This window comes from Schistocerca gregaria, chromosome 2 (genome assembly GCF_023897955.1).
Source record: "Schistocerca gregaria isolate iqSchGreg1 chromosome 2, iqSchGreg1.2, whole genome shotgun sequence".
Classification (NCBI taxonomy): Eukaryota; Metazoa; Arthropoda; class Insecta; order Orthoptera; family Acrididae; genus Schistocerca; species Schistocerca gregaria.
In genome coordinates this window covers 978,710,151-978,737,083 of record NC_064921.1, presented here as the reverse complement: position 1 = coordinate 978,737,083, position 26,933 = coordinate 978,710,151, and the positions used below count along the sequence as shown (strand labels likewise).

The following is a 26,933-nucleotide window of genomic DNA, read 5'->3' as shown; positions in this document are numbered from 1 at the left end:
AACAACACCCTGTCGGCAGCTGAGGGTTTCAATTAATTATCATTTATTCAGGAGAAGTTGCACGGTCATCTACATCTACATCTACATCCATACTCCGCAAGCCACCTGACGGTGTGTGGCGGAGGGTACCCTGAGTACCTCTATCGGTTCTCCCTTCTATTCCAGTCTCGTATTGTACGTGGAAAGAAGGATTGTCGGTATGCTTCTGTGTGGGCTCTAATCTCTCTGATTTTATCCTCATGGTCTCTTCGCGAGATATACGTAGGAGGGAGCAATATACTGCTTGACTCTTCGGTGAAGGTATGTTCTCGAAACTTTAACAAAAGCCCGTACCGGGCTACTGAGCGTCTCTCCTGCAGAGTCTTCCACTGGAGTTTATCTATCATCTCCGTAACGCTTTCGCGATTACTAAATGATCCTGTAACAAAGCGCGCTGCTCTCCGTTGGATCTTCTCTATCTCTTCTATCAACCCTATCTGGTGTGGATCCCACACTGCTGAGCAGTATTCAAGCAGTGGGCGAACAAGCGTACTGTAATCTACTTCCTTTGTTGTCGGATTGCATTTCCTTAGGATTCTTCCAATGAATCTCAGTCTGGCATCTGCTTTACCAACGATCAACTTTATATGATCATTCAATTTTAAATCACTCCTAATGCGTACTCCCAGATAATTTATGGAATCTTTTCTTTAGAGAACAGGTACTATCTTCATACATGTTTGTCTGGCCTCTCAACAGATACCCCTCCATTGTGGTTGCACCTACAGTATGGCTATCTGTATCGGTGAGCCAAGCAAGCCTCCCAACCAACAGCATGGTCCATTGGTCGTGGTTAACACAGCAAAAACAAGTGAAATAGTGGATTTTAAAACATGGTAGATCTCTTTATACAAAATGCTGTTATCTCAGTTGAAAGAATGGGAAGAGGCATAGAAAAGAGAACAAGTATCATTTTCTGCCCAGCAGTTCCTGCACTATAAGACTGTTCAGAAAATAAAGGGCAGGTAGTTTATTGGAGAACTCAAAGATCTTACATTTACATTAATGAAAGCCATCACATATTTTCGTAGTAAAAGCACTGGGCTTCCTCAAACAGAGGCAAACAATGAGAAAGTTCCTGTAAACACAACAGGAAATATGATATTGAGAAACTACTGAGTATATTACAGTTCAAACAGTATCTAGCCTTTTATAATCAGCTGAAGCCATGGCCTATCACAGAAGGAGATAGGATTTTAAAACTTAGCTATAAAATTAATATTCAGTGGTTTAGGTTTGTGTATGGTAACAATGCATTTTTCTGTGTAATAGTGCACTCAAGACACATACATCTACTTAAAAGTAAATTACATCTAGTGCACTCAAAATACTATCATTCATTAATTCTAAACCTACATGTACAGCTATATCTACATGGATACTCCACAAATCACATTTAAATGCCTGGCAGAGGGTTCATCGAACCACCTTCACAATTCTCTATTATTCCAATCTCGTATAGCGCATGGAAAGAACAAACACCTAATCTTTCTGTATGAGCTCTGATTTCCCTTGTTTTATCGTGGTGATTGTTTCTCCCTATGTAGGTCAGTGTCAACAAAATATTTTCGCATTCGGAGGAGAAAATTGGTGATTGGAATTTCATGAGAAGATTCCTTCACAACGAAAAATGCCTTTGTTTTAATGATGTATTATCCAAATCCTGTATCATTTCAGTGACACTCTCTCCCAGCTGCCCTTCTTTGAACTTTTTCTGATGTACTCCATCAATCCTATCTGGTAAGGATCCCACACTGCGAAGCAGTATTCCGAAAGAGGACAGACAAGCGTAGTGTAGACAGTCTCCTTAGTAGATCTGTTACATTTTCTAAGTGTCCTGCCAATAAAACGCAGTCTTTGGTTAGTCTTCCCCACAATATTTTCTATGTGGTCCTTCCAATTTAAGTTATTTGTAATTGAAATTCCTAGATATTTAGTTTAATTTACAGCCTTTGGATTTGACTGATTTATCGTGTAACCGAAGATTCCTTTTAGCACTCATATGGGTGACCTCACACTTTTTGTTATTTAGAGTCAACTGCTAATTTTCGCACCAATCAGATATCTTTTCTAAATCTGTTTGCAATTTGTTTTGGTCTTCTGATGACTTTATTAGTCAATAAATGACAGTGCCATCTGGAAACAACCTAAGACTGCTGCTCAGATTGTCTCTCAAATTGTTTTTATAGATAAGAAACAGCAAAGGGCCTACAACACAACCTTGGGTAATGCCAGAAATCACTTCTGTTCTACACAATGACTTTCCATCAATTACTATGAACTGTGACCTCCCTGACAGGACATCACAAATCCAGTCACATAAGTGAGATGATATTCCACAAGCACACAAGCAGCTTGTGTGGTACAGTGTCAAAAGCCTTCTGGAAATCCAGAGATATGGAATCAATCTGAAATCCCTTTTCAATAGCACTCACCGCTTCATGTGAATAAAGAGCTAGTTGTGTTTCACAAGAACCATGTTTTCTAAATCCTAGTTGACTGTGTGTCAATAGACCATTTTCTTTGAGGTAATTCATAACGTTCGAACACAATATTTGTTCCAAAATCCTGCTGCATATTGATGTTAATGATATGGGTCTGTAATTTAGTAGATTACTCATATTGCCTTTCTTGAATAGTGGTGTGATCTATGCAACTTTCCACTTTTTGGGTATGGATCTTTCGTTGAGCAAACGGTTGTATATGATTGTTAAGTATATACCTAATGCATCAGCATACTCTGAAAGGAACCTAATTGGTATATAGTCTAGACCAGGAGACTTCCTTTCATTAAGTTATTTAAGTTGCTTCACTACTCCGAGGATATTTACTTCTACATTACTCATGTTGGCAGCTGTTCTTGATTCAAATTCTGAAATATTTACTTCATCATCTTTTGTGAAGGCATTTTGGAAGCCTGTGTTTAGTAACTACTTTGGCAGCACTGTCTTGGATAGTATCTCCACTGCTATCATGCAGAGAAGGAATTGATTGTTTCTGCCACTAACATACAACCAGAATCTCTTTGGATTTTCTGCCAGGTTTTGAGACAAAGTTTCATTGTGGAAACTATTATAAGCACCTCGCATTGAAGTCCGCACTAAATTTCAAGCTTCTCTGAAAGATCGCCAATCTTGGGGACTTTGTGTCTGTTTAAATTTGGCATGTTTGTCTCATTGTTTATGTAACAGTATTCTGACCCGTTTTGTGTACCAAGGAGGGTCAGTTCCATTGTTTGTTAATTTATTTGGTATAAATCTCTCAATTGCTGCTGATACTATTTCTTTGAACTGAAGCCATATCTGGTCTACACTTATACCTGGAGGGAGTGGAGACTGTCTCTCAGGAAGGCGTCAAGTGAATTTTTATCTGCTTTTTTGAAGAGGTATATTTTTTGTTTATTTTTGGAGGATTTGGGGGTTACAATATTCAATCTCGCTACGACAGCCCTGTGTTCGCTAATCCCTGTATCCATTTTGATGCTCGTTATCAACTCAGGATTATTTGTTGGTAAGAGGTCAAGTGTGTTTTCACAACCGTTTACTATTTGTGTGGGCTCATGAACTAACGGCTCGAAATAATTTTCAGAGAATGTGTTTAGCACAATTTCTGATAATGTTTTTATGTGTATCACTGGAATTAAACATGTATTTTTGCCAATATCTTGGAGTTAAATTAAAGTCGCCCCCTACTATATTCGTATGAGTCGGGTACATCTTTGAAATCAAATTCAAGTTTTCTTTGAACCTTTCAGTAACTGTATCATCTGAATTGGGAGGTCAGTAAAAGGATCCAATTATTATTTTATTCCAGTTGCCAACAATGACCTATGCCCATACTAACTCACAGGAACTATCTATTTCACTTTTGTGACAATATAAACTACTACTAACAGTAACAGACACGCCACCGCCCACCGTGTTTAGCCTACCTTTCAGAACACCATTAGGTTCTTCTCAAAAAGTTCGGCTGAGCTTACCTCTGGCTTTAGCCAGCTTTCAGTGCCTATAACAATTTGAGCATCAGTGCTTTCTGTTAGCACTTAGAGCTCTAGCAATTTCGCAACACAGGTACAACAATTTACAATTGTTTTACTGATGGTTCCTGAATCTACGTTCTTCCTGTTTTCAGCCTGCACCCTTTGTGACTGAAGCCCTTCTTGTGTTTTCCTGGGAGCCTCTAACCTAAAAAAAGCTGCCTAGCCCACGCCACACAGCCCCTGCTATCTGTGTAGCTGCCTCCTGCATATAGTGGACACCAGACCTTTTCAGCAGAACCCGAATCCCAACCCCTACGTAATTTAAATAATTGGTTTAAAATATATTTGCTTCCTCATTTATTGGAACAAATGGAGAACTCCAAGTGACAAAAATCATCATAGCAGCTACAAATATTTCAAATTAGGTAATATTATTCTTACACATTTCAGAAAATAAGCTGTTGCAAATGAAATTGCTCATTAAGTTATTGAACATGGTTAGATGTCTTGTACCAAGTGCTCCATGGAAGCTATCGATAGACACACAGACACTGTGGGCAGTACAATAGTGGGTAGAAGAACTGTCAATGGGAAGACACAGATCAATATCAGAAAGAAGTTGGTAAATTAGAAGGCCTCTATCAGACAACATGCTGATGTGCGTTGAAGTCCCCAAGTAGAATAAAGGGAGCTTGGGGGGGGGGGGGGATATGGGGTGGGGGGTGAGGTGGGGAGGGGCTGATAGATTAAGGTGGCCATTTCAAGATACATGTGTGCCCCACTTGGGAGTAAACAGACATTGCAAATGGTAATCTCTTGGGTCATTCATATTTGCAATTCCATCAAAACCATTGTTGCACATGGGGGGATCCACTCACAGACATATGTGGGAACAATGTACAGACCCCTCCAGTTGCTTCCTCATGGTGTATGGTTCCAAAAGAAGACAAAAGTAACAGCGTACGGTTGCAGAATGGTCTTCAGTGAATGTGGTTCTTGGAGAATAACACAGGCAGCAACACCAGACATTAGTTACTGCAGTTCTGGCTGATGAAAGTAATATCCATTGTAGTTCTGCTGAATTATCAAATTAGACATGTCCTGGTTAGGCATGAAGGGGCCAAGAGAACAAGTCACACTCCAGGACCACTGAGGGGTAAATTAGGTTCTGAGTCTGATGGTGTGAAGGGATCTGGCACCTCGAAGATCACCAGGACTTCCGCTGAGATTTCTTCTTTTTCTCCTTTACTATGTCAGAAGCTTATTTGCTGTAAGAGCAGGAACTGAGGATTAGTGAACGGCACTGAGGCCTGCACACTGGGCTCTTTTAGGCACTGGTTACTTATCTGTAGATTTCCAGAAGAGGAGTCACTACAGGGAGCCCTGTCACTGGTAGACAAAGGAAACGGGCACTACTTCTCTCAGAATTACCTGTGGTATCTACAGACGTGAAGCTGATTGAAACATTGTATGGACCATTCAAAACTCGCAGTGTGTCGATGCAGGAGTCCTCCTCTCTTACACCTTTAATGACCACAGTACGACCACTGTTAAAGAGTGAAACATGCCTGAGCTAAAATGTCTTGACCATCTTGTGGACAGCATGTCAAGGAGGATACAAGCACGTTACAATGCACTGACTGGAACAATATGGTATAAAATGTCATCAAGTAGCTGACTTTGCTTTCACAGGTGTGTGTGTGTGTGTGTGTGTGTGTGTGTGTGTGTGTGTGTGTGTGTGTGTGTGTGTGTGTCTGTGCCCTTTTCAAAAGATTGCATGTAATTTGGTTACTGTTCTGTGTTTATTTCCAACTATAAGTTTCTTTTCTGCTTATTACATCATTGTCGCCAAGTTCTGAAACTAACCCCAGACATTAGTAGATATGCAGGATGTCCAAAACGTTTTTGCACAATTTATAGGTCAATGCTATTATTTCCATTAGACTTCCTTATGGCAGTGCAAAATTCAAAATAGAAAGAGGAGACAGGAGAAGAGAATCCATTTCGTCAAAACTATTTCATCATCTGGTAGATTCTTAAATTCAGTATGTGTTAACGAAACATATCTGAATCATCTTAATTCTGATGATAAAATTGTATCATTTGCATCTGGTACAGATAAGACTTCAACAACTAATGGAAGAACTCAATAAACTAAGTTTCAGAGCAGACCTGAAAACCAGTATCAAATCAGTCAAACAGTTGCAGGTATAATGGTTTATTAACTAACCTTGAGCATGGTTTCAACACTTGTAAAAGTTTCTTCTGAAGAAGTACATGAATCTATTGAGGAAATATTTACATCATAATTAAAATGAATTATCAAGGTGTAATGGATGTACAAAACCACTGAGTAGAGATATAATAAACAGAAATTACTTGCACATAAAATCACATATTGGTGACAACGAATTTCAGAGCAAATAAGTTCACGTCAAGCAACATGGTATGTGTGGCCATCAGTAAAACCAAATAAAATCAATTAAAAAACATTCCCACTGGAGATGGACTAAGCATAAAAGTCTTCATATTAAAATGTACATGGAATTATGTGGCTGGTGACATGGTGCCAATTCAGAATCCTAAATGAAATAATTGTATGCTCACTATGTCAGTGACATACTTTTTGTCTTTTATGATAACAACCAACAACTAGGTTTAATAATTGTATGCTCACTATGTCAGTGACATACTTTTTGTCTTTTATGGTAACAACCAACAACTAGGTTTGTTGTTTAGCACTTTCAACATATTTCATGATAGAATATACATAATTTTTTTCACATCTCTTCCTAAACTATTGTATGGGCAAGAACCACCTACCTATAAACGGGTGGGGGTGGGAGTGAAAAAAGAGTGTATCCGACCACGCATGAATACCTTACACTTTAGTCATCCCCCACAAAATAATGAAAGGAAAATTGTTTATCGTTTACTACACTTACATTGTTCATGTAGTAAAACTGTCGCATGGGACATGAAGTTTTAATTTATTACTTTTTCACTCTAATTGTATTCATGACACATTTTGTAGACTGTATTCACATACATCACTTAATGTACCAGAAAAATTATATCGTTGTACAACATACAGATAAGGAGACATGAGATCAAATACAGAGATGGACACAGCAGCGACAGGGGGGAGGAAGAAAGAAACAGAGAGAGGGGAGGAAGAGGAGATGAACAGACAGAGGGGGATGAGGGAATAGACACAAAAAGGGAAGGGGAGGAGATGGACAGAGAAAGGAAGGAGGAGGAGATGGACAGGGAGAAGGGGGAGGAAGAGATGGAACTGGGAGAGGAGAATTGGACAAAGGGGGGAAGAGCAGATGGACACGAGGGGCAGAGTAGCAGATTTACAGGGGAGAGGAGAGGGGGATTAGGAGATGGACTAAAAAAATTTGGAATAGATACATACCTCAGCAATGCAGGATACTCAGCTAGTGAGACATATATTGAAAAGAAGATAGCACAAATCAACACTGAGGTCATTCAACCAGTTGACACATTTTTGTGTTTAGTGTAGTTGGCAACAATTAATGGATGAACAGGAAAATTAACAGAAGATTAAAAAATGACCTGTTTTGTCTTTGTGAAGTTAAATAGTTTTCCAAACTAAGCTTCTGATGTGCCTGAAATGGAGAGGTCATTACATGTATATTATCAGTTTTGACTTACTGCAGTGAGACTTAACGAGAAACTACTGGTCCAGATGAGTCCATAGAACAATTCTTGAAATATGTGGACAAACTTGATAGAGCCTTTGAACAAAACAACAGATTTAACGACTTTGTAGGTTCATCACACAGAGGGTGGGAACCGAACAGTGGAAATAATAACAATAATAGTGAACGAAGAAACTTCAACAACAACAACAGGGATAATTATAATAGCAATGACAGAAGAAATTTTGGTAGGAATGATCAGCACTTTAATTCAAACAGACAATGGGAAAATCGAAACAGGTCCTGGGGTAATGACATGAGAGAAGGTAACCCGAGGCAGGGAAACGACAGACATAGGCCTTTAAACAACTAAATGCTCCACTGGGAGTCTGTCAGTTTGGGGCAAGGAATTTTCAAAATCAGGCTAATTTCACCCGGAACAGACAGCACTATAATCAGAGACCTAACCAGTATAGACAGTATGCTTATGATCGATCTGTAGACAGAGGCAATGAAAAAATTAAATTTGACAGGAAATTTTGGAATGTCATCAGAGAAAATACTAGAAACAACTGTAATAGGAACCAGGCTACCTTTGATGAAGTAGGCTTAGAAGATGATATAATTGCAAATTTATATAATCAAGAAGAAGCACCTAATGCTGAAATGAAAGGTAAGGATAACTTTGATAATTTTGGATTGTACAAACTTATGTGTGGTGATGTTTTAGATGTAAGTTGTCATAATGATGTTCGTACTGAAGTTTCTGGAAAGTCTGATATTCATGTGGATGTGGTTGGTGAAGATGGTGTTGTGAGTAATGTTGGTGATACTAGTAGTGTTTGTAGTGTAAGCTCAGGCAATGATGATGTTAAGGCTAATGGTGATTATGTACTAGAAGATTTTGATGGTGCATTGGATGGAATAGTTTATGTTGAAGTTAAGGAGGACGTTATAAGCAATAGTGTTGAGAATAGTTGTGCCAGGAACTCTAACTACATTCCACATGAGAATCAGATTGTGCCAGTTCACATCAGGAGACAGGGGGGTTGATTGTGCTGATGCATCTGAGATTATTTTGAAATCTGTTTGGGACAAATTTAAAGATTACAGTGATGACAACGGACAATGATGTTAAGATCAAATTAAGGGAAATTTGTGAACCAGTTTCTGCTTTTAAGCCTAATGAAATCATCAAACAGGGTACTAGTCAGGATGTGTGTGAGGTAAATAGTAATTCAGACATTCCAGTAAATTCCAGTAGACTTAGAAGTTTGAAGAAAGTATTGCCTAATAAAGAAAACCTAAATATGGAACAGAGATATGATGAGATAGCAGAAGATCTTTTGTATGAAGAACAGGAAGAAAGGGAAAACACCACTATTGGTAGTCCATACATAAAAATTAAAGCTGCAGGTTGGGAAGGGTATTGTTTGATTGACACAGGGAGTCCAATTAGTGCCATTTCAAGCAAATTAAGAGATATAATTAAGCATGATCCTGACTTTGTTGAATTACCAGTTGTTGGAATAAAAATTAGAGGCATTACCGGCAAACTGAGCAAAATTGTTAATAGACAGGTGTTGTTGTCCTTCAGTATAACTGATGTACAGTTTACTCAAGGATGTCTTGTAATAAGTGACCTAAATGAGAATGTACTGTTGGGTATGGACTGGATATTAAAAGCTAATGCAGCATTTGATTGGGAAAAGAGTTTGTTTACCTTTATTGATCCTAAGACGAGAGTATGTTCCAGTACTGACATGTCGGTTCAAAACTGTGCTGATAAGGGAATTGAAATTAGGGACGTTACATTTTCTAAAGACAGTGGTTATTGTGTAGAGGAAATTACTGAGGATTATGATGATGGAGAATATGGGGATATAGTTCAAGAAAAATTACGGGAATCAGATAATTTGAACCAAGAACAGAAGGTAGAGTTAGAAAGATTATTGTGGAATTATTGTGATGTTTTTGATGACAGACCTGGCAGAGTAAAGAATTATCAATGTAAACTCAGATTAAAACCACATGAGCCATTCTTTATAAAACCTTATAGTGTACCCATTGCAAAGAGAAAAGATGTAGAAAAGGAACTTCAAAAGATGGAAGCGTGGGGCATCATTGAGAGAAGTAAGAGCCAATACAATAATCCTTTGGTAATGGTTGCAAAACGTGATGGCAGTGTCAGGCTTGTACTAGATTCAAGACACCTAAATAAGTATCTGGAAAGAGAGACCGATCATCCCGAGAATATAGACGAATTACTTCATAAATTTGAAAGAATGAAATACATGACCAGTTTAGATCTCACATCAGGATTTCACCAAGTAGAATTAGAAAATGATTCCAGAAAGTATACTGCCTTTTTGTATGGGGGAAGATGTTACCAGTATTGTGTGGTACCATTTGGGCTGAATGTCTCAGTAGCCGAATTCATTAGAGCACTTGACTTTGTTTTGGGGAAAGATCTTTTATCAAAATTAACTGTGTGTGTAGATGACATTTTGATCACTGGAGAAACTTGGGAAGAACATGTTAATACTTTGAGGGAGGTTTGCAATAGATTAAGGAAAGGGGGAATGTCACTTAAATTATCTAAATGTAAGTTTGGTATGAAAAAATTGAAGTTTCTGGGGCACAGTATTTCTGAGGAAGGTATTTTGCCAGATCCTGAAAAACTTGAGGCAATTGCAAAATTCCCAATTCCAAAAACCAAGAAACAACTAAAGTCATTTTTCGGGATGTGCGGTTACTACAGAAAGTTCATTAGTACCCAAGCTCTAAATGCTCCAAGTCTTAACAGATTGCTGAAGAAAAACGCGATGTGGGTTTGGGATCAGGAATGTGAAGCTGCTTTTGAAGAAATAAAAACACAGTTATGTAACAGTCAAATTTTGTACCGCCCCGATTTAAGTTTATCTTTTTGCATTATGGCAGATAGTAGTGATTATGGCCTAGGTGCTCACCTTTTCCAAGAAGTAAATATAAATGGGAAAATAGAACACAGGTCTATTGCTTTTGCTAGTCGAACCTTGAAAAAAACATGAGAGGCAATACACTGTTACCGAGAAAGAGCTTTTGGCCATTTACTGGGCATTTTCTAAATTCAGACATTATTTATTGGGAAACCAGGTAGTTGTCTACACAGACCATAAGGCATTAATTTATATTCAAGAATGTAGGTTGCATCATGGAAGGATTACCAGGTGGGCACTCTTGTTACAACAATTTAATTACTCAATAAAATATCTTAGAGGACCCGATAATGTAGTTGCTGATGCTTTATCTAGACTACCTGTGGGGGATGACTTTGAAGATGACAGTGGGGAATGTGAAAAAGAATTCAAAATTATATATTTAAGAGGGGTGGACAATGAACAAGAAATCAGAGACATTTGTAATGACATCCGACGGAATCAGAACCACGATGAGAACTGTAAACTGGTCAAAAGTTATTTAGGGAAAAAGGGACATGAAAAAGTGGGAGATTATTACAAAATCTACAAGGGGATTCTATTCAAGAGAAACAGTGTAGATAGCGATGTATGGAAATTATGTTGGCCTGAACAGTACATCAATGTACTCATCAAGTACATTCATGAAAGTTTTGGTCATTGTGGGATTCAAAAGTGTATCCAGAAAATCCAAGAAAATGTGTACTTTAACAACATAGCCAGGAGGGTTAGAAAAATTTTGACGGGTTGTGACAGGTGCCAAAGAGTGAAAGTATCCAACCAAACTTGTCGAGGATTGATGCAAAACATCTTACCAAAAGAACAACACGAGTTAGTCGCTGTCGACTTATATGGACTATTACCGAAGACCAGAGGAGGCTATTGCTACATTTTTGTTATGGTTGATGTTTTTTCAAAATTCATTAAGTTATACCCTCTTCGCAAGGCAAACAGTAAGAGCATTATTTCAAAAATCAGGATAGACTATTTTGGCAGGGTTGGAAAACCTCAGAAAATCTTATCAGACAATGGGACTCAATTTACTTCTGGAGTATGGAAAGCTTTTGTTGAAGATGAAAATATAAGTCACATTCTTATTTCAGCTTATCATCCGTCAGGAAACCCTTAGGAGAGATACATGAGGGAAATTGGGCGATTCTTTAGAACCTACTGCAATACTGATCATGCTAGTTGGATTGGCTATGTTGAGAAATTCGAAGATGTTGTGAACAGCCTACAGCATTCCTCAGCAGGGTTTTCGCCTTATGAAATACAGTATAATGGCAAACCACCACATCCAATTAGTGATTTCATTGATTTTCCAGTCTGCAAACCATTAAGTACTCAAGAGAGAGAGGAAATAGTGAGAAAGACCATGAAATCTCAAGGTGATAAGAGGAAATGTAGACGTGACAAAAGATTGAAGCCTACTCAATTTAAAATTGAAGACTTGGTCCTTGTTAAAACACAAGAGAAGTCTAAAGCCATCAGTGGTGAATTAAAAAAGTTTTTTGACATATACATTGGACCTTTCAAGATTCAGGACAATCCTCATCCGAATACTTACCGTCTAGTCTACCCAAATTCTGGCAGACTGTTTGGTCTACGAAACGTGACCGAACTGAAATTGTATGAAAAACATGTAAAAAAGTATTTTAAAAAATAGAAGTTTATAGACTTTTATATGTAATCTTACCAGGATATTTTTGTATACTTTGTTATGTTGTATTTATCTGATTCCTCAGGGAAGCATACATTATTTGTGTGCTAAGTGTTTGGCGAGCACTAGGTCCCCTAGCTATGCAATTGTCATATTTCATTTTCGTATTCTGGCATTGCATCTTACACTTATTCTGTGATCCTGTATAATCAATTTTCTCCATCTGTCAGTCTATCCTCTCTTAACTTTAAGAAATTATTTAGAGTAAATTTTCTTGAGTAATTAGACTTTAGAGAATTCAAATTTCTGTGTCCTTAAAAACCGGTCCACCGACTATTAATTGCTTTTGCTAATGTTTAACTGGGTTTGACCACTGTATGCTGTATATTCATAGCGGACTGTGCTATTGCAGCCTGTGATAGCCTGCAGTGTATATGGAAACCATACGGACTGTGAAGATGAGACTGAAATACAGTGTGTGGCATTGAGGTATACCGACCTTTAAGGAAGAAGATCACTGACCTTCAAGAAAGAAGATCACCGGTCTTCAAGAAAGAAGACACCAAAGATATGTGTAAAACTTTTCTGTTTTGTAATGTAAGGACATCAACCCTTCCGTGTTTCACGTGGAAGTGCTGATGGGGGGGTTGTGTAACATTACAGGACATATTTGGACATATTGAAGTATTCGATACTGTAGACTTTTAGGGGATGTCGATACAGATATGCAAAATGTAAAGGGAAACTTTGGTGATGTTTAAATATTGTACTGTGTCAATATTAGGACATTTTGCACAGAAAGAACAAAAATAGAATTAATGTAAATATATATTAGTGTTAGTAACCTATTTTCATTCAATTTTGTAATTATATTTCATTTTGTAAAAGAAAGACTCACTGTTTGCTGTAGCTCTGATTAATTGTATAAATTATCAGTTTTGAGATAAATTATTTCGTATAATATGGACAAGATACTTTTAAAAACTCACCAGCTAAAGAGAAAGTCTGTAAATGAACGTTTAATGCACACTTCTGGAACTTTCTATGGAGAAATTCTATATTATGATCGCAAAAATACGAAAACTTGTGAAAACTGTTTCATAACCTAATTTCGAAAGACGATTTGTATCAAGAAATATTGCTAAAAAGATTTATTTACATTTTGAAACACGATTTAAATCATTTTACATATAAATAGTTGTTCTAAATCACTCAAGAAATATCCAGAATCAAATGTCAAGATATTTCTGGAAACATCGGTACAAATCTGGTGAAGGTTATCCAGAAGCTGGTAGAAAAATGTTATAAAATCTATTTGGAAATTATGCTTGTAAGAATTTATATGTACTGATCCTTTTACTTACTTTAATCTGTACTAAAATTCTGTAATGTCTAATTTAGTTTTAAGTCGTGAATTGCTATCGTATTGTGAACAAAACATTGTCAAGATATTAACATTGGAAAGATATTAATACACCTAGGAGTTGTCAGTTGCCAGTTCGGATATGCAGTGCGGTTAGCTCGGAGAGTCAGTTGTTGAGTCTGTGTAGTCTGTCAGTTCTGTTTGTAAATAAACATCTGTAATGAAGAATTACTTGTTGTCGTCAATATGAACTCGAGACCTTTTGCACGAAGCAGACACCTCCTAATGCAACGTTTTAATTTGGTTGAGGAAGCTGGGATCGCTATAAGTGCAAACAAATTGAAGTGGAACATTTTAATTTGGTGTTGAGGAGCTGAAATGTTATAATTTGGTGGAGGAGCTGAAATGTTATAAAATCAATCATGAACTTAGAAAGGAACCATCTCAGCAGTTGCCTTTAGTGACACAGAGAAACTAAAGAACATCTGTATATGGACGGACATACAGGGATTTGAACCTCCGTCCTTCAAAATGCAATGTCATTACTACAATGAAAATGAAGTGAAGATGGATGGGACATACAGCCACATAAAAATAATACCAACAGTTGATCAAATTCGTTTACAGTCAGTAGGTATAAATCAAGATTAGCAACCAAATACGACTGAACAGAAGAGCATAAACATGCCCAAAGAATGAAGTAAGTTTGGGTGCAGAATAAAACAAAGCTCACTGGCAAATGCAACACGACTATGTGGTCTGAATCAGGCCTCATGAGTAGACATAAAAAGAATAAGCAAACAGCAGAAGAATTGACTTTAATTCACAAGTCTTAATGACGGACAAAGGCAAATGTAAAAATCCACTCAGCAATTCAATTCTGGACAACAACCCACAAGCAGCCATACAGGAAAATATGTAGGATAGGGAAGCTGCTGCCTCACATGAGGTGACCATCTTGCTTTCTTGCCTCTTTACTGTTCTCTGCTTAGGCAAAACAGCAAGACTGTTACCTCATATAATGGCTTCCACAGTTATTTCGAACAAATTATACAAGAAAACAATAAAAACAGAGAAAACAAAAAACGTAAAATTCACTTTCTTCTCGTTTATAAGAATAAAACTGGAATGAAATGAAACACAATCCAGCAAACATATTAAAACTATGTAAGAATAAATAAAAAAAATGGTAAACATCTGATATATAATTATATAAACTCTCCATGATACTAACCTGTCGATTCAAGGTAATGGCATTTGGCTGACATTTTGAGCAAATACCCTTAGGCCAAGGTGGATGATCTTTGCAACCAGCCCTGATTCGACAGCTAATATCCTCCAGGTTTACAAATTTACCCCTGCAAAAACAAAGGACAACCATTTAGATGGTGTGAATGATCTTCTAACAACAACAACAACAACAACAATAATGAGACTCAATATGTCTCTAAGAAATAATTTCATATGATTAATAATAATAATAATAATAATAATAATAATAATAAAATTTTAAACATGGTTGTGTGACAACAACAGTACAAGCACATCAGTTGTCCGTTATTATTACAGCACAACATACATACAACTTTAGGTCACTGGTTAAAGACTTAACAAAGTACTGGCACAAATTTCTGTGGTAGACATAACTGTATTTAGGCAATAGTGTGGGCACTGGGAGATAGTGATCAGAACGAACTCCACAAAACAACCATGTGAGAAAACATACATCCTCTCTTTTGCACTGTGTAAAGTGCAGGGATGTTGATACTATGTGTCTTGTAAGCTGGACTTCGAGTTTTTTAAGAATTGACATAGTGTCGAAAGATTCTTTACTACACAGTGGCACAGTGTTTAATGAATGGGCATATTTTATACCACTTTAAGATGTTCTGGAATGTACACAGCATGACAAAATTGTTAGTGGTTTAACCACATCTGTAAATGGCAATAAACTGCTGAAACCGATAATGTGAATATTGTAATTACAAATTGATCTTGAAGTAATAAATAATTATTATGCACATTAATGACAAAAACTCACTGTGTTTCTGCTATGGTATTTCTAAATATATTGAATTACTCAATGTAAATAAAATAGAAAGAAACTTCCACATGGGAAAAATATATTAAAAACAAAGATTCCAAGACTTACCAAGCGGGAAAGCGCCGGCAGACAGGCACATGAACAAAACACACAAACACACACACAGAATTACTAGCTTTCACAACCGATGGTTGCTTCTTCAGGAAGGAGAGGGAAAGACGAAAGGATGTGGGTTTTAAGGGAGAGGGTAAGGAGTCATTCCAATTCCGGGAGCGGAAAGATTTCCCTTAGGGGAAAAAAAGGACAGGTGTACACTCGCGCACACACACACACACACACACACACACACACACACACACACACACATATCCATCCGCACATACACAGACACAAGCAGACATATTTCAATTGAACACTAAGTGTGATACAAAATAGTGTCTGCTTGTGTCTGTGTATGTGCGGATGGATATGTGTGTGTGTGTGTGTGTGTGTGTGTGTGTGTGTGTGTGTGTGTGTGTGTGTGTGCGCGAGAGTACACCTGTCCTTTTTTTCCCCTAAGGGAAGTCTTTCCGCTCCCGGGATTGGAATGACTCCTTACCCTCTCCCTTAAAACCCACATCCTTTCGTCTTTCCCTCTCCTTCCTGAAGAAGCAACCATCGGTTGCGAAAGCTAGTAATTCTGTGTGTGTGTTTGTGTGTTTTGTTCATGTGCCTGTCTGCCGACGCTTTCCCGCTTGGTAAGTCTTGGAATCTTTGTTTTTAATGAATTACTCAATGTGTTTTATAAACTTGCTCTTTGCACTCAACTGAGATCTTTATGGACTAACTCTGTGTTAGGCTGTCATATATTTCAGTCTATTACTGTTCATATTTTCTCTTTAAATTAGTGCTAACAAATTGAACACTAAGTGTGATACAAAATAGTGTGTACTGTGGGCTGACCTTGTGTTTCATGAGACCTTAACAAGACATGATGTAAGAAGTTCCTGGCAAAGCAAACTGAACTACTGACATGCATATATCTGACATCTTCCAATTAAACCACATTATGCAAAGCTGGGTTTTTAATACAAGGAGTAAAAAAACTGCTGTATGTGATTAGACATGCTTGAAGGAGACAGTGAAAGTTATTAGAAGTTAGCAACATCTTGGGTGGTCACCGCCTACAAGTGTGTCTGTAACACAAAATTATTTTCACATGTCTCAAACTGTTAATCTCTATTTAAGTTAAGGCAACAGATTTATAAAATAAAAAGAGGCAGTAAGATCTCCCCTTCATTTATCAACAATTAGAAGTACAAATAACAAAAGAATGGAAAGATATAATATGATATCTTTGACTGGTTTATATTTACTTTTCATTTTAGGGGTGAGATAACACTTGGTCACAACAGTCAAGATTAGGTATTCTGTGTATGATAGATTTATTAATTGTGCATAACAATGTTTCATTCTGACAGTGTGTTAATTCTGTAAATATTAGCTGTTCCAGTTTGCCGCATTGTATTCACCTTTCGATAATCTCCAGACAAATGATCAGGGTAGTAAGTATTATATTCAAATGTTTTACGTTTTTATGTTATACTTTCTGAAATGTTCCACACCCACAAGAACCATCTCTTTTTGGGTTTATGGAACAAAAACTGAATCTAATCTAAAGATATGAGTGTGTGGAAAGAAACTGTCTTACAGTTGTTCCATGTGTAATGCACCTAGCATATCACAACTGTTACAAAGCAAAGGCTTCACAAAAAGCTTTATTGGTTTATCTTTCATTTCTTATTCTTTAGATTTAACCAATCCAGTCTATTTTAAGTTTGTAAAAATTAAGATGTTCCTCAAGGAATGCCATCTTTAATTTGTTTTCAAAATGTAGATCCACTTATAGAATGAAGATAATTGTGAAAATTTAACTAATGAAATATTTCATTCTGTTATACCACAGTAAACTGAATCCATTTGTCCGCAGAGGTACAAACATTAATGGGAAATATGGGGAATACTAATGCATGTCAATGTACTTTAAAGTCAAAGAGCTTTATGTTAACACAGTAACTTAAAATCATACGTGAACCTAAAACAATGGCACGAGGAAAGACAATCACCATATAGAGAAATCACTGAGGTGCACAGATACATAAATCAGTTGTTGATAACGGGTCAGCTACACAGTGTGCCCAGTAGGGAGAGTAGTAGTCTTAAATGACATGGCTGAGTGAATGTCAAAGAGGTGATAGGAAGAGAAAAGAAAAGTGCTGGGAGAGGCGGGGATGAGACTGGGTGGAGTTGACAGGCACAATGAAAACAGTCCGACGAAGGAAACAGGTCCGCAATGACCGATGGTGGTCCAACAGAATAATGATACAGAGACTAAAAATATAATTAAATTAAAAATGAAAAGTATTACGTTAATGGAAAGAGGAGTGGGAAAGAGGGGTGGAGAGGCAAAAGATGGTTCAAATGGCTCTGAGCACTTTGGGACTCAACTGCTGTGGTCATTAGTCCCCAGAGGCAAAAGACAGAAGAGGAGGGCACAGGTAGTAGGTGTATTAAAGATAGAAGTCAAGCAGGTTATAGGATTAAAAGATGTGTTACATCAAAACTTATCACCCCTAAAATTTAGGGAAGTTCTATTTTGGGGAATATTCAAATGGCATGCATTATGAAGCTTTGGTAAAGCCTATCTTTATAAGTCTGTTCTGTCAATTCTGAGAAGGAAAATATCTTCTTTCCAAAATGTAGAGCAAACTTAAATAATCTTCTAAGTCTCAAAATAATTTTTCAAGAGTGTTTTAATGTTTCAGTTAATGTTTACCACTTCAAATACATTACAAATCAGCAGCACTGTCTTGTGGAGTGAACAGTTTGTCACTGAACCAGTTGTTTTTTAACATTCTAATTCAACGTATTCTGTGGTTGTAGTATCATAACAACTTCACAGCTTAGTAATATTCCAGAGCAATTTCACAAATATTTTGTAAGTTATTTTTCTCTCCCAATGAACCAGGATTGGTAAGCATTTTAAAATGAACAGAATTTATGAAAACAACAAATAAATAAACTTCTATAATAATTCATGTGAAGTGGGCAGAAGGGGATGGTGTATGGGGCGGGGGGATAGGTCTACTAGAATACACATGTTTTAAGTTATGATGATGTGACAGAAAAGTTTTATAGTGAGCAGCCAGAATATTAACATATTTTAATATTAAATCTAAATACAATGTTGCTGTGCATAAACATACAGCACAATGCGAAAAATTATTGCAGTCCATTTTTGTACTCTTTAGTGAACTAATTCAACAGTAACATCAGCATCCTGGTTTGTTTCCATTACTGCAATCAATAATCTTGAACCCTGCGAATTTTAAGCAATTATTTGCTCCATTTTTTTTTTTTAACTTTGTTGTAATGTTATCATTCGTTACCATTTCTATGCTTACCCATACTTTGAATTTTAAAGAAGGTGAATGACAATGTTTTTTTTTTTTTCTGATAGGTTCTTCACTGAAACTTCCTCACAGATTAAAACTGTGTGCTGCAGTGGGACTCAAACCCCAGGCATCTAACTTTGGCAGGCGAGTGCTCTACCAAATGTGCTACCCAAGCACATCTCACAACCTGTCCTTAAAGTTTCACTTCTGCCTGCACCTCATCTGCTACCTACCAAACTTCAAACAAGTTCGCCTGTGTAACTTGCAGGACAAGCACTCCTTGAATAAATGATACTGCGGAGACATGGATTATTTTCTGCTCTCAGGCAGTTTTGCATTCTCAGAATTGTTAACACGAGAGGTGAATTTTTGTTGATAGTTACTGTCTAAATGTTCCTTAAGAGTACTTTCTGTAAGCATCTGAGAGTCTTGTGAGGACAGATGCCAGAAGTGTTTACACACAGCAGGTTGAGAGTGTGAGAGCAGAGAGATCACACCGTGTGAGATTTTTCTGTCGTAGTTTCGGTGTGAAGGGAGAGGTTGTGATGGAGGTGCATCACGCTGCACCTGCAGTTTTAATACTTTTAGTGGCAAAGAAAAAATGTATATGATCACCTTCACATTTGATATGATAGTAGATTAGGAGCAGGGTGATTTTGGAGCATGCAAGAACCTCGTTGTAGAGCTTGTGATGTAAAATCCACAATACCAAAATTTTACAAGAATGACAGCGAACGAGATGGAAGAAATACTATTTACAATTGGACACAAAATTGCCAATCTACATACTATTAAGCGTAAATCTGTTAGTGTTAAGGACAGGTTGCTTGTGACACTGATATTTCTAGCATCTACCATGTTTATTCGCTTTAATATTTGGTAAAATAACAGTTACAATTAAATAACCTTACACCAATTTTGTCTTGATATCCATACATGCTCAAAAGCCAAATAGGGCAGATGCCTGATAAATGAGGCACTTCTGGACATACATTTACTTCAATATTTTTAATTGTACCATCATAAGGAGCCACTTGTAAATTCCTGAAGATCTGTTCCCTCAACAGCCAATATAATAATATAATAAAAAAATAATACATGATAAAAAATTACAGAAATGGTACAGCAGTATTTTTTGAAATTAAATGGCAATTTTTCTAGTTTCAAAACAACTACTTTCAAACAAAACTTCACTTGTTGCTCTACCTTAATAAATCTATGCTCTAAAACTACTTTTCCTGACTCCTTGGTGTGTGGTTATTCTGGCAAGCTTCTTCAGTGTACATATACTTACTTCTTATGTCAGTTCCTATAGTCCAGTAACTATACATTCTATAATGCTGACCTTTCCTCGTGCAAACTAATCAAATGCCCAGCTTCATCTTAAGTCCACTTCCTGGCAGCTTTCTTCATTAGTTTTTTTTTTGCCTCACACCACTGACATTCACTCACAATGTGTCAACTGTGTCGACAATGCCAGTACACATTTATAGAGGAACTCGTTCCAGTGTCTATACGCACAGTAGGTAGCGTGCTAGTCTTTCATTCATATTTTCACATTAAAATGGGGTTGAGTCTCTTTGGCGACAATTTTATTTTCATTTGTTAATTTTATATAATATGTGCATGATATTTTTATATGTTATTTGCTAAGTAGCACTGTTTAAGTCTAGAACTTTTGAAACAGGTTAACTGCTTATGCTGTTCATTTAAGAGGAAAATGGCCAATTTCTTTGCTGAGAAACATGCCTTGACCAATATTTTTATTTTTTTTCTAATGGCTCAAAACATGCTGCTTCTTGGGTACTTTTATTTAATGCGTATTTGAGTGTGGCCAAATATATTACCCAGATGTGGCAGTGGACAAAATGCGAAATACAGCACAAATCTGGGACACAATATGGCCACTCAGTACCCACCGAGGACACTCTGTTCTCCTCACAATGTCCGTGTAGCTTTCCTTGTCTGAGAGCTATGGTGAGCAGCTCTTGAGAGATGGAGGTTGCTGTCTACATGAGAGGTCTACACTCACAGGAGTGACTATGGGAGATCTTGCCCCACTCTCCGACATTGCCGGCGAGCTGACTCTGCGCTGTTTATACAATACTAATTGCTCCCAAAAGCTGAGAGTGAAAAACTCATGTGTATAGCTAGGTGTAGCCATAACATGAGGGATTGTTCCTAGAATGACTTTTTTTATCTGCAATGGAGTGTGCAGACATTAAACTTCCTGGCAGATTAAAACTGTGTGCCAGACTGGGACCGAAACCTAAGCATTTGGTAAACAACTTACCCATGAAAGGCAAAGGTCTCTGGTCTGAGTCCCAGTCTGGCACATAGTTTTAATCTGCCAGGAAGTTTTATATCAGTGCACACCCTGCTGCAGAGTGAAAATTCATTCTGAGTTCTCAGTTGTTTGATACAGACAAGTTGTTACAACAACATAGCAATATCCAAGAGCAATAGACCTAGTTCTATTTGGCATCTACTTCAAGTTAATTTATCATACTGAAATATGAGGCAGCCTGGGGGAAAAACCATATTCGACAGGTAAATAAAATGTAGCTTTAAGTTCCATCACTAAGGGAAGCTAGCCTACAAGTTCGTGTTTCAATTTGCGAAGGGGCTTAGTGTTCTTCCTTTGTATTGATTAAAATGTTCAGTAACTCTTGATACAGCAGACCATAAAGAACAGGCAATATGTAAGAAGAGGTATTTTTTTTTTCTTTTAAAGAACATCCACAATTGAAATTAACAATGGTGAAAGAGGTATTGTCCATCTAAATCAAATGCAAGGATACAAGTCAAAAGTCCTGCCTACAAAAGCATTCATCAGCTAACTGTTGAGTTTTGAGAGGTGAGAGATAATTTCTTTGTTACAGAGCACATGTCGGTCCATTTTATCAGAATGAATGAGTAATACATTTTTGCGAAATTTGTGCTGCAGACCTAAAGAAAAAAACCTACATGATTCTGTCCTGTGAACTGGAGGATCAATCAAAAAACGTGGTACGTGATGGTGATCTGCCCCCCCCCCCCCTCTTCCAAAACTTGTAGTTAATAATGAGACATGGTGCTTCACTTATAACCAAGCAATCAAACAACTGTCACTCATGTGGAAAACAATGTCAATGGGGCAAAAAATACATGTCATGTAAGAACATTAGTGAAGATATTCACTAGCTTCTTTGGAAAAATGGAGTGTACATAATGCACAAATTCTTGATCAAATTTTCACCAGAATGTTCTGAAGAGGTTACATGGAAATTGTTATGCAAATGCATATACAACGGCGGGCAGAAATGGCTGAAGCATCACAATAAAGCCACTGTCCACACCACTCTGCACGTTCAATAGTTCTTGGCAGAAAACAACATGGCAGTTGTTCCTCACTCTCCCTAACGACTTAAACATACTTTTTGTTACCACTACATTTGAATAAGAAATTGAAAAGTTGTACTTTTGCTGATCAAACAGAAGGGGGGGGGGGGGGGGCGGCAGATCATTAGTAACACACCAACAGGAGATCTCCAAAAATATTTCTGGTTGTGGAAACGTTTTTGGAAAAAGCAAGTTAATGGATCAATAGAATCAATTTCATAAACATAAATTGTGTCTGGCACCATAGCATACTCGCAGTGTCTAGTCTTTCAGCTATTTCTGCAGGAGGACATCAAGGCAACTCCAGAGGCAGGCTGCTAGATTTGTTACTGGTAGGTTTAAACAACACATAAGTGTTATGCAGATGCTTCAGGAACTCAAATGGGTATCCATGGAGGAAAGGCGACATTCTTTTCGAGAAACACCATTGAGAAAATTTAGAAAACCGGCATTTGAAGCTGACTGCCAAATGATTCTACTGCCACCAACATATACTGCACACAAGAACCACAAAGATAAGATATGAGAAATTAGGGCTCATACTGAGGCATAAAGACAGTCATTTTTTCCCTCACTCTATTTACAAATGGAACAGGAAAGGAAATGACAAGTAGTGGTACAGGGTACCCTCTGCCATGCACCATACGGTGGCTAGCGGAGTACCGATGTAGATGTACCACAGCAACAAGTAGCCTTTGGAGAAGAGCATCTGTGTTTGTTTATTTTCCCCTGCACAGTCTGTTTTGTTTCCCAACTTACACTGTGTGAATTAGTATGTGGGAGAATGTATTTTGGAGGTCCCTCTGGTATGTCCAGAGTTTTCAAAGACCACTGATGTCTCAGTGCCAACTTAACTTATAGATGGGCACTGCTGAAACCAGAGAGCTTTGTCAGCAGCCTAGGGGTGGCAGTCTGCTTCTGCACAGCACAGGTGGACAGTTGGTAATGGGTATCTCCCCCTAGCCTGTGTGTGAAGTGGACACTCTTGGAAAAGAGAACTACAGGTTACTCTTCCATTGCACCTGGTAAGTTGTGGATGCATTTTTAAGGTGCTCCTCTGAAACCATGGACCAAGGTTTTAGTATCCCCAGCAAAGACACTGAGATGGGTGCAAAGGATATGGCATGGTTATTGCAGCAGAACAGGACAAAACGCTGCGCCTGAACCATGGCATGGGCAGAACCACAGACCCAGGTGTTCACCTGCTGGCAGTAATAGGGATGGCTCAGCAATTCTAACGCTGATTTCAATGCCCGCAGCCGAAGACTTTGCCTCGCACAGTGCTCTTTTTGCTTCCACATGCTCAGCTATCAGTTGCTCACGCTGGTCGCGTGTTGTTTTTCTCTTTACGCTTGATCTCTACACTGTGTTCAGACTCTTTGCTCCATTGTAGATTGATTCACACATCAAGATTCGTTCCCTATTCTGTGCTTCAGCTCCCTGGCATGTAGTCGCCTACCATCAGCTAGTATAGTTACATCATTCATGCTGACACTGACCACCCTGCGACTTTGTCACAGCCACTCTGATACTAAAGTGGCAATTACAGATGTTCTTACATGTGCAACATTCTTTTTTTAAATTGTAGCCACCATGGACCTAGCATTTTTTTCAATGCTGGAAGGGCAGGTAGCTTCAGAAGCAGCAAATAAAAACTGCAGCAGGACAGCAGGAGCAGGTACAGTGACTGGTTGCAATGGTACCCAACAGTTACTATTGAGTGGTTCCTCTTCAAAACAGCACCCAACACGAGCAAACCAGTTGCATGTCTACATGTGGTTACTCATACCTTAGGTTCTTGGGCTATGCACAGCTTTATATAAAAAGAGAATAGCTCGATGTAGTCAAAGGGAGAGCCACACGTCTGCTCTCATCCTTCACAGCTAATTCACTGCAAAAAGTAACCTGTAGCTGTGACCCCGCAGTCAAATAGTCTATGCATTGGCTAGAACTGCAAGTTAATAAAATACACAGAAATATAAAACAAAATACAAATGAATAATTTAATAAAAAGGGTTCTACTCTAATGTCTGTAAATGATGTAGATGACAGAGAACTAAGCTTAATAATGTTTATTCAATAAAAAACACCTCAAATAAATGGGAAGTGCTAGTACGATATTCAATGAAAATAGTCAGAAAATAATCTTATCAAATGCAGTAAAGTTACATTGAGAGCATTATGAGAATGATAGGAAATTCTCCAAACTAAATAGGCATCAAAGACTCATGAAATATAAGTCCATTTCATGATCACAATACACGAAAGATTGTCCAGCTCAAAATAGTTCAGAGTTCAACATGATGATTCACAAATTAACACATGTGATACACAGAATAGTTACTCATATTCTGTCCATTATCATTTCTGTAAATCAAGTGGTAAAAGTTCAAGTCCTACTGTGGAGCACATTCAGACCCCTCGAAATATAAAAGTCCCTTCAAAAATCAGAATATTATAGCAGCCGTCCCCTTCCAGAAACAATGACCTATAATACTGAACCACGCACATTACTCTATGCAGGTCTGCCTTCTTCCAGAACTTGCCATCAAGTGTCCCGAATTCCTCCCTTGAGCTTATCACTCAAATATTCGCAGTCTCCAGCAGTGTGTGTGCGCATATGTGTGTGTGTGTGTGTGTGTGTGTGTGTGTGTGTGTGTGTGTGTGTGTGTGTTTGGCGCTTGCAGGCAATCAATGGCCAGGTTATCAGCTTATATGCATGAAATGAAACCAATGTGGATAAAACTGTGAAAATGTTAACGAACGCATTAAGACAATAACAAAAAATACTAAAATGTGCTATACAGGAGATTAAAACACAAGTAAAACAACAGAGGAGCTAAAAGAAAAGCATGGAGAAATGCGACTGGCGGACCACTTAAAAAATACACAGGTGAGCCAGTCATTCTGTGAACACATTAAAACTATTCCCCTAAAATCTTGGGAAAAATACTGGACAATTCACAAAACTTTAAAACTCGAACCCCATAATTCGAACATTACTTAAAACAGAGGGCACATCTGCCACTGACCGCTGATTGGAAAATGAAACATAGTCCAAAACATGTGGCACACTGTGATCTGTACGCCACAAGCACCACACATTGGAGGGTCCTCTAGCTGGAGCACAAAGCCATGCATCATAGAGCTGTGGCCAATGTGAGGATGAGTATGAAAGACCTTGTCCCATTGATGTAGCTGGGAGGATGTATGCCACAGCTAAGTTGTGCACTTTACTACACGGAGCTTATTGTCAGTCAATTCGGGCCACTCATCGATGCAAGAATTTGTACCTCAAATAGTGAGGGCAAGTAGGGGGATGGCACACTGAAACAAGCTGAGTGTCACAACATGCCTCCTTGGCTGCTAGATCGGCCCATTTTTTCCCCGCAGTGCCCATGTGCCCTGCTACCTAGCAGAAAGACATCTCCTTCCCCAGTCTTTGTGGTTGGGGGAGGGCATCCTGGATATTCTGAATTACTTTATCTGCTGGGTACAAACGTTGGAGAGGGTGAAGGTCACTCACAGAATTGGAACGCACAAGAAATTTAGTGTTGGAAGAATGCCTCATCTGCTCCAGTGCCCACAAGACTGCATATGATTCTGCGATGAAGACAGTAAATTCTTGATGCAGTTGGACTTCAAAGATACGATTCGGGAAAGCAACGGAACAACCAATGGGGTCTCCCTGCTTAGACCCATCTGGAAAGGCAGCTACCTAGTTGTGGTGGTCCTATAAAATGTCAGTAAATATTACATTAAAAACAAAAGCACAAGTGCAATCTCTCCTGTACTGCACTAAATCTAAAATTACACTGGGCATCTGTAATAAACAGGGTGGCAGATGGTTCAAGCCCAGGATTTGGGGTTGTACTTGCTCCACACTGAGTGACTCCATTACATGCTGCATGCGGGTCCCAAAAGGAATTTTTCGCTTGTGGACAGTTGGAGAAAAGGCATCTCAGATGCAGACGAGCAACAGTATGTACGGTACGTGGGTGAAGTCGAAGCTGCAAAGAACTTCATGCCTGATGCACCTCGAGGAACTACCGTTGGATGGTGAGTGGAGGTTCCCCAGCCTCAGCACAGAGACTGGGTATGGGACTGGTCTTATATGCACCCTCGGCCAGCCGAATATCCTCATAGTGAACAGTGTCAATGATCTTCAAATAAGAAGGCCTCGTCCATCCATACACTGTGCACTCACAGCCCAGCCAAGAATGCATAAAAGCCTGATAAAACAGGAGCAGACGTTCCCTGTCTGCTTCCCAAGACCAATGGCTAAGGCACTTTATGATGTTCAGTGCCTTGAGGATTCGGGCTTTCACGTCTCTCAGGTGTGGCAACCATGATAATTTGGAGTAAAAAATGATGCTCAGAAACTTCACTGAGTCTCTGACATGTAGAA

At 38.3% G+C, this 26,933-nt stretch overlaps 1 protein-coding gene across 1 annotated transcript in view; it reads right to left on the bottom strand.

The window, feature by feature from the left end:
- The window catches only part of LOC126335456 (nuclear protein localization protein 4 homolog), a 296,607-nt gene that overhangs the window by 173,886 nt on the left and 95,788 nt on the right, over positions 1–26,933 (bottom strand). The window contains exon 5 of the mRNA XM_049998748.1: positions 14,901–15,024. Coding sequence (XP_049854705.1) covers positions 14,901–15,024 — 124 coding nt within the window. The remainder of the gene's footprint in view (positions 1–14,900; positions 15,025–26,933) is intronic.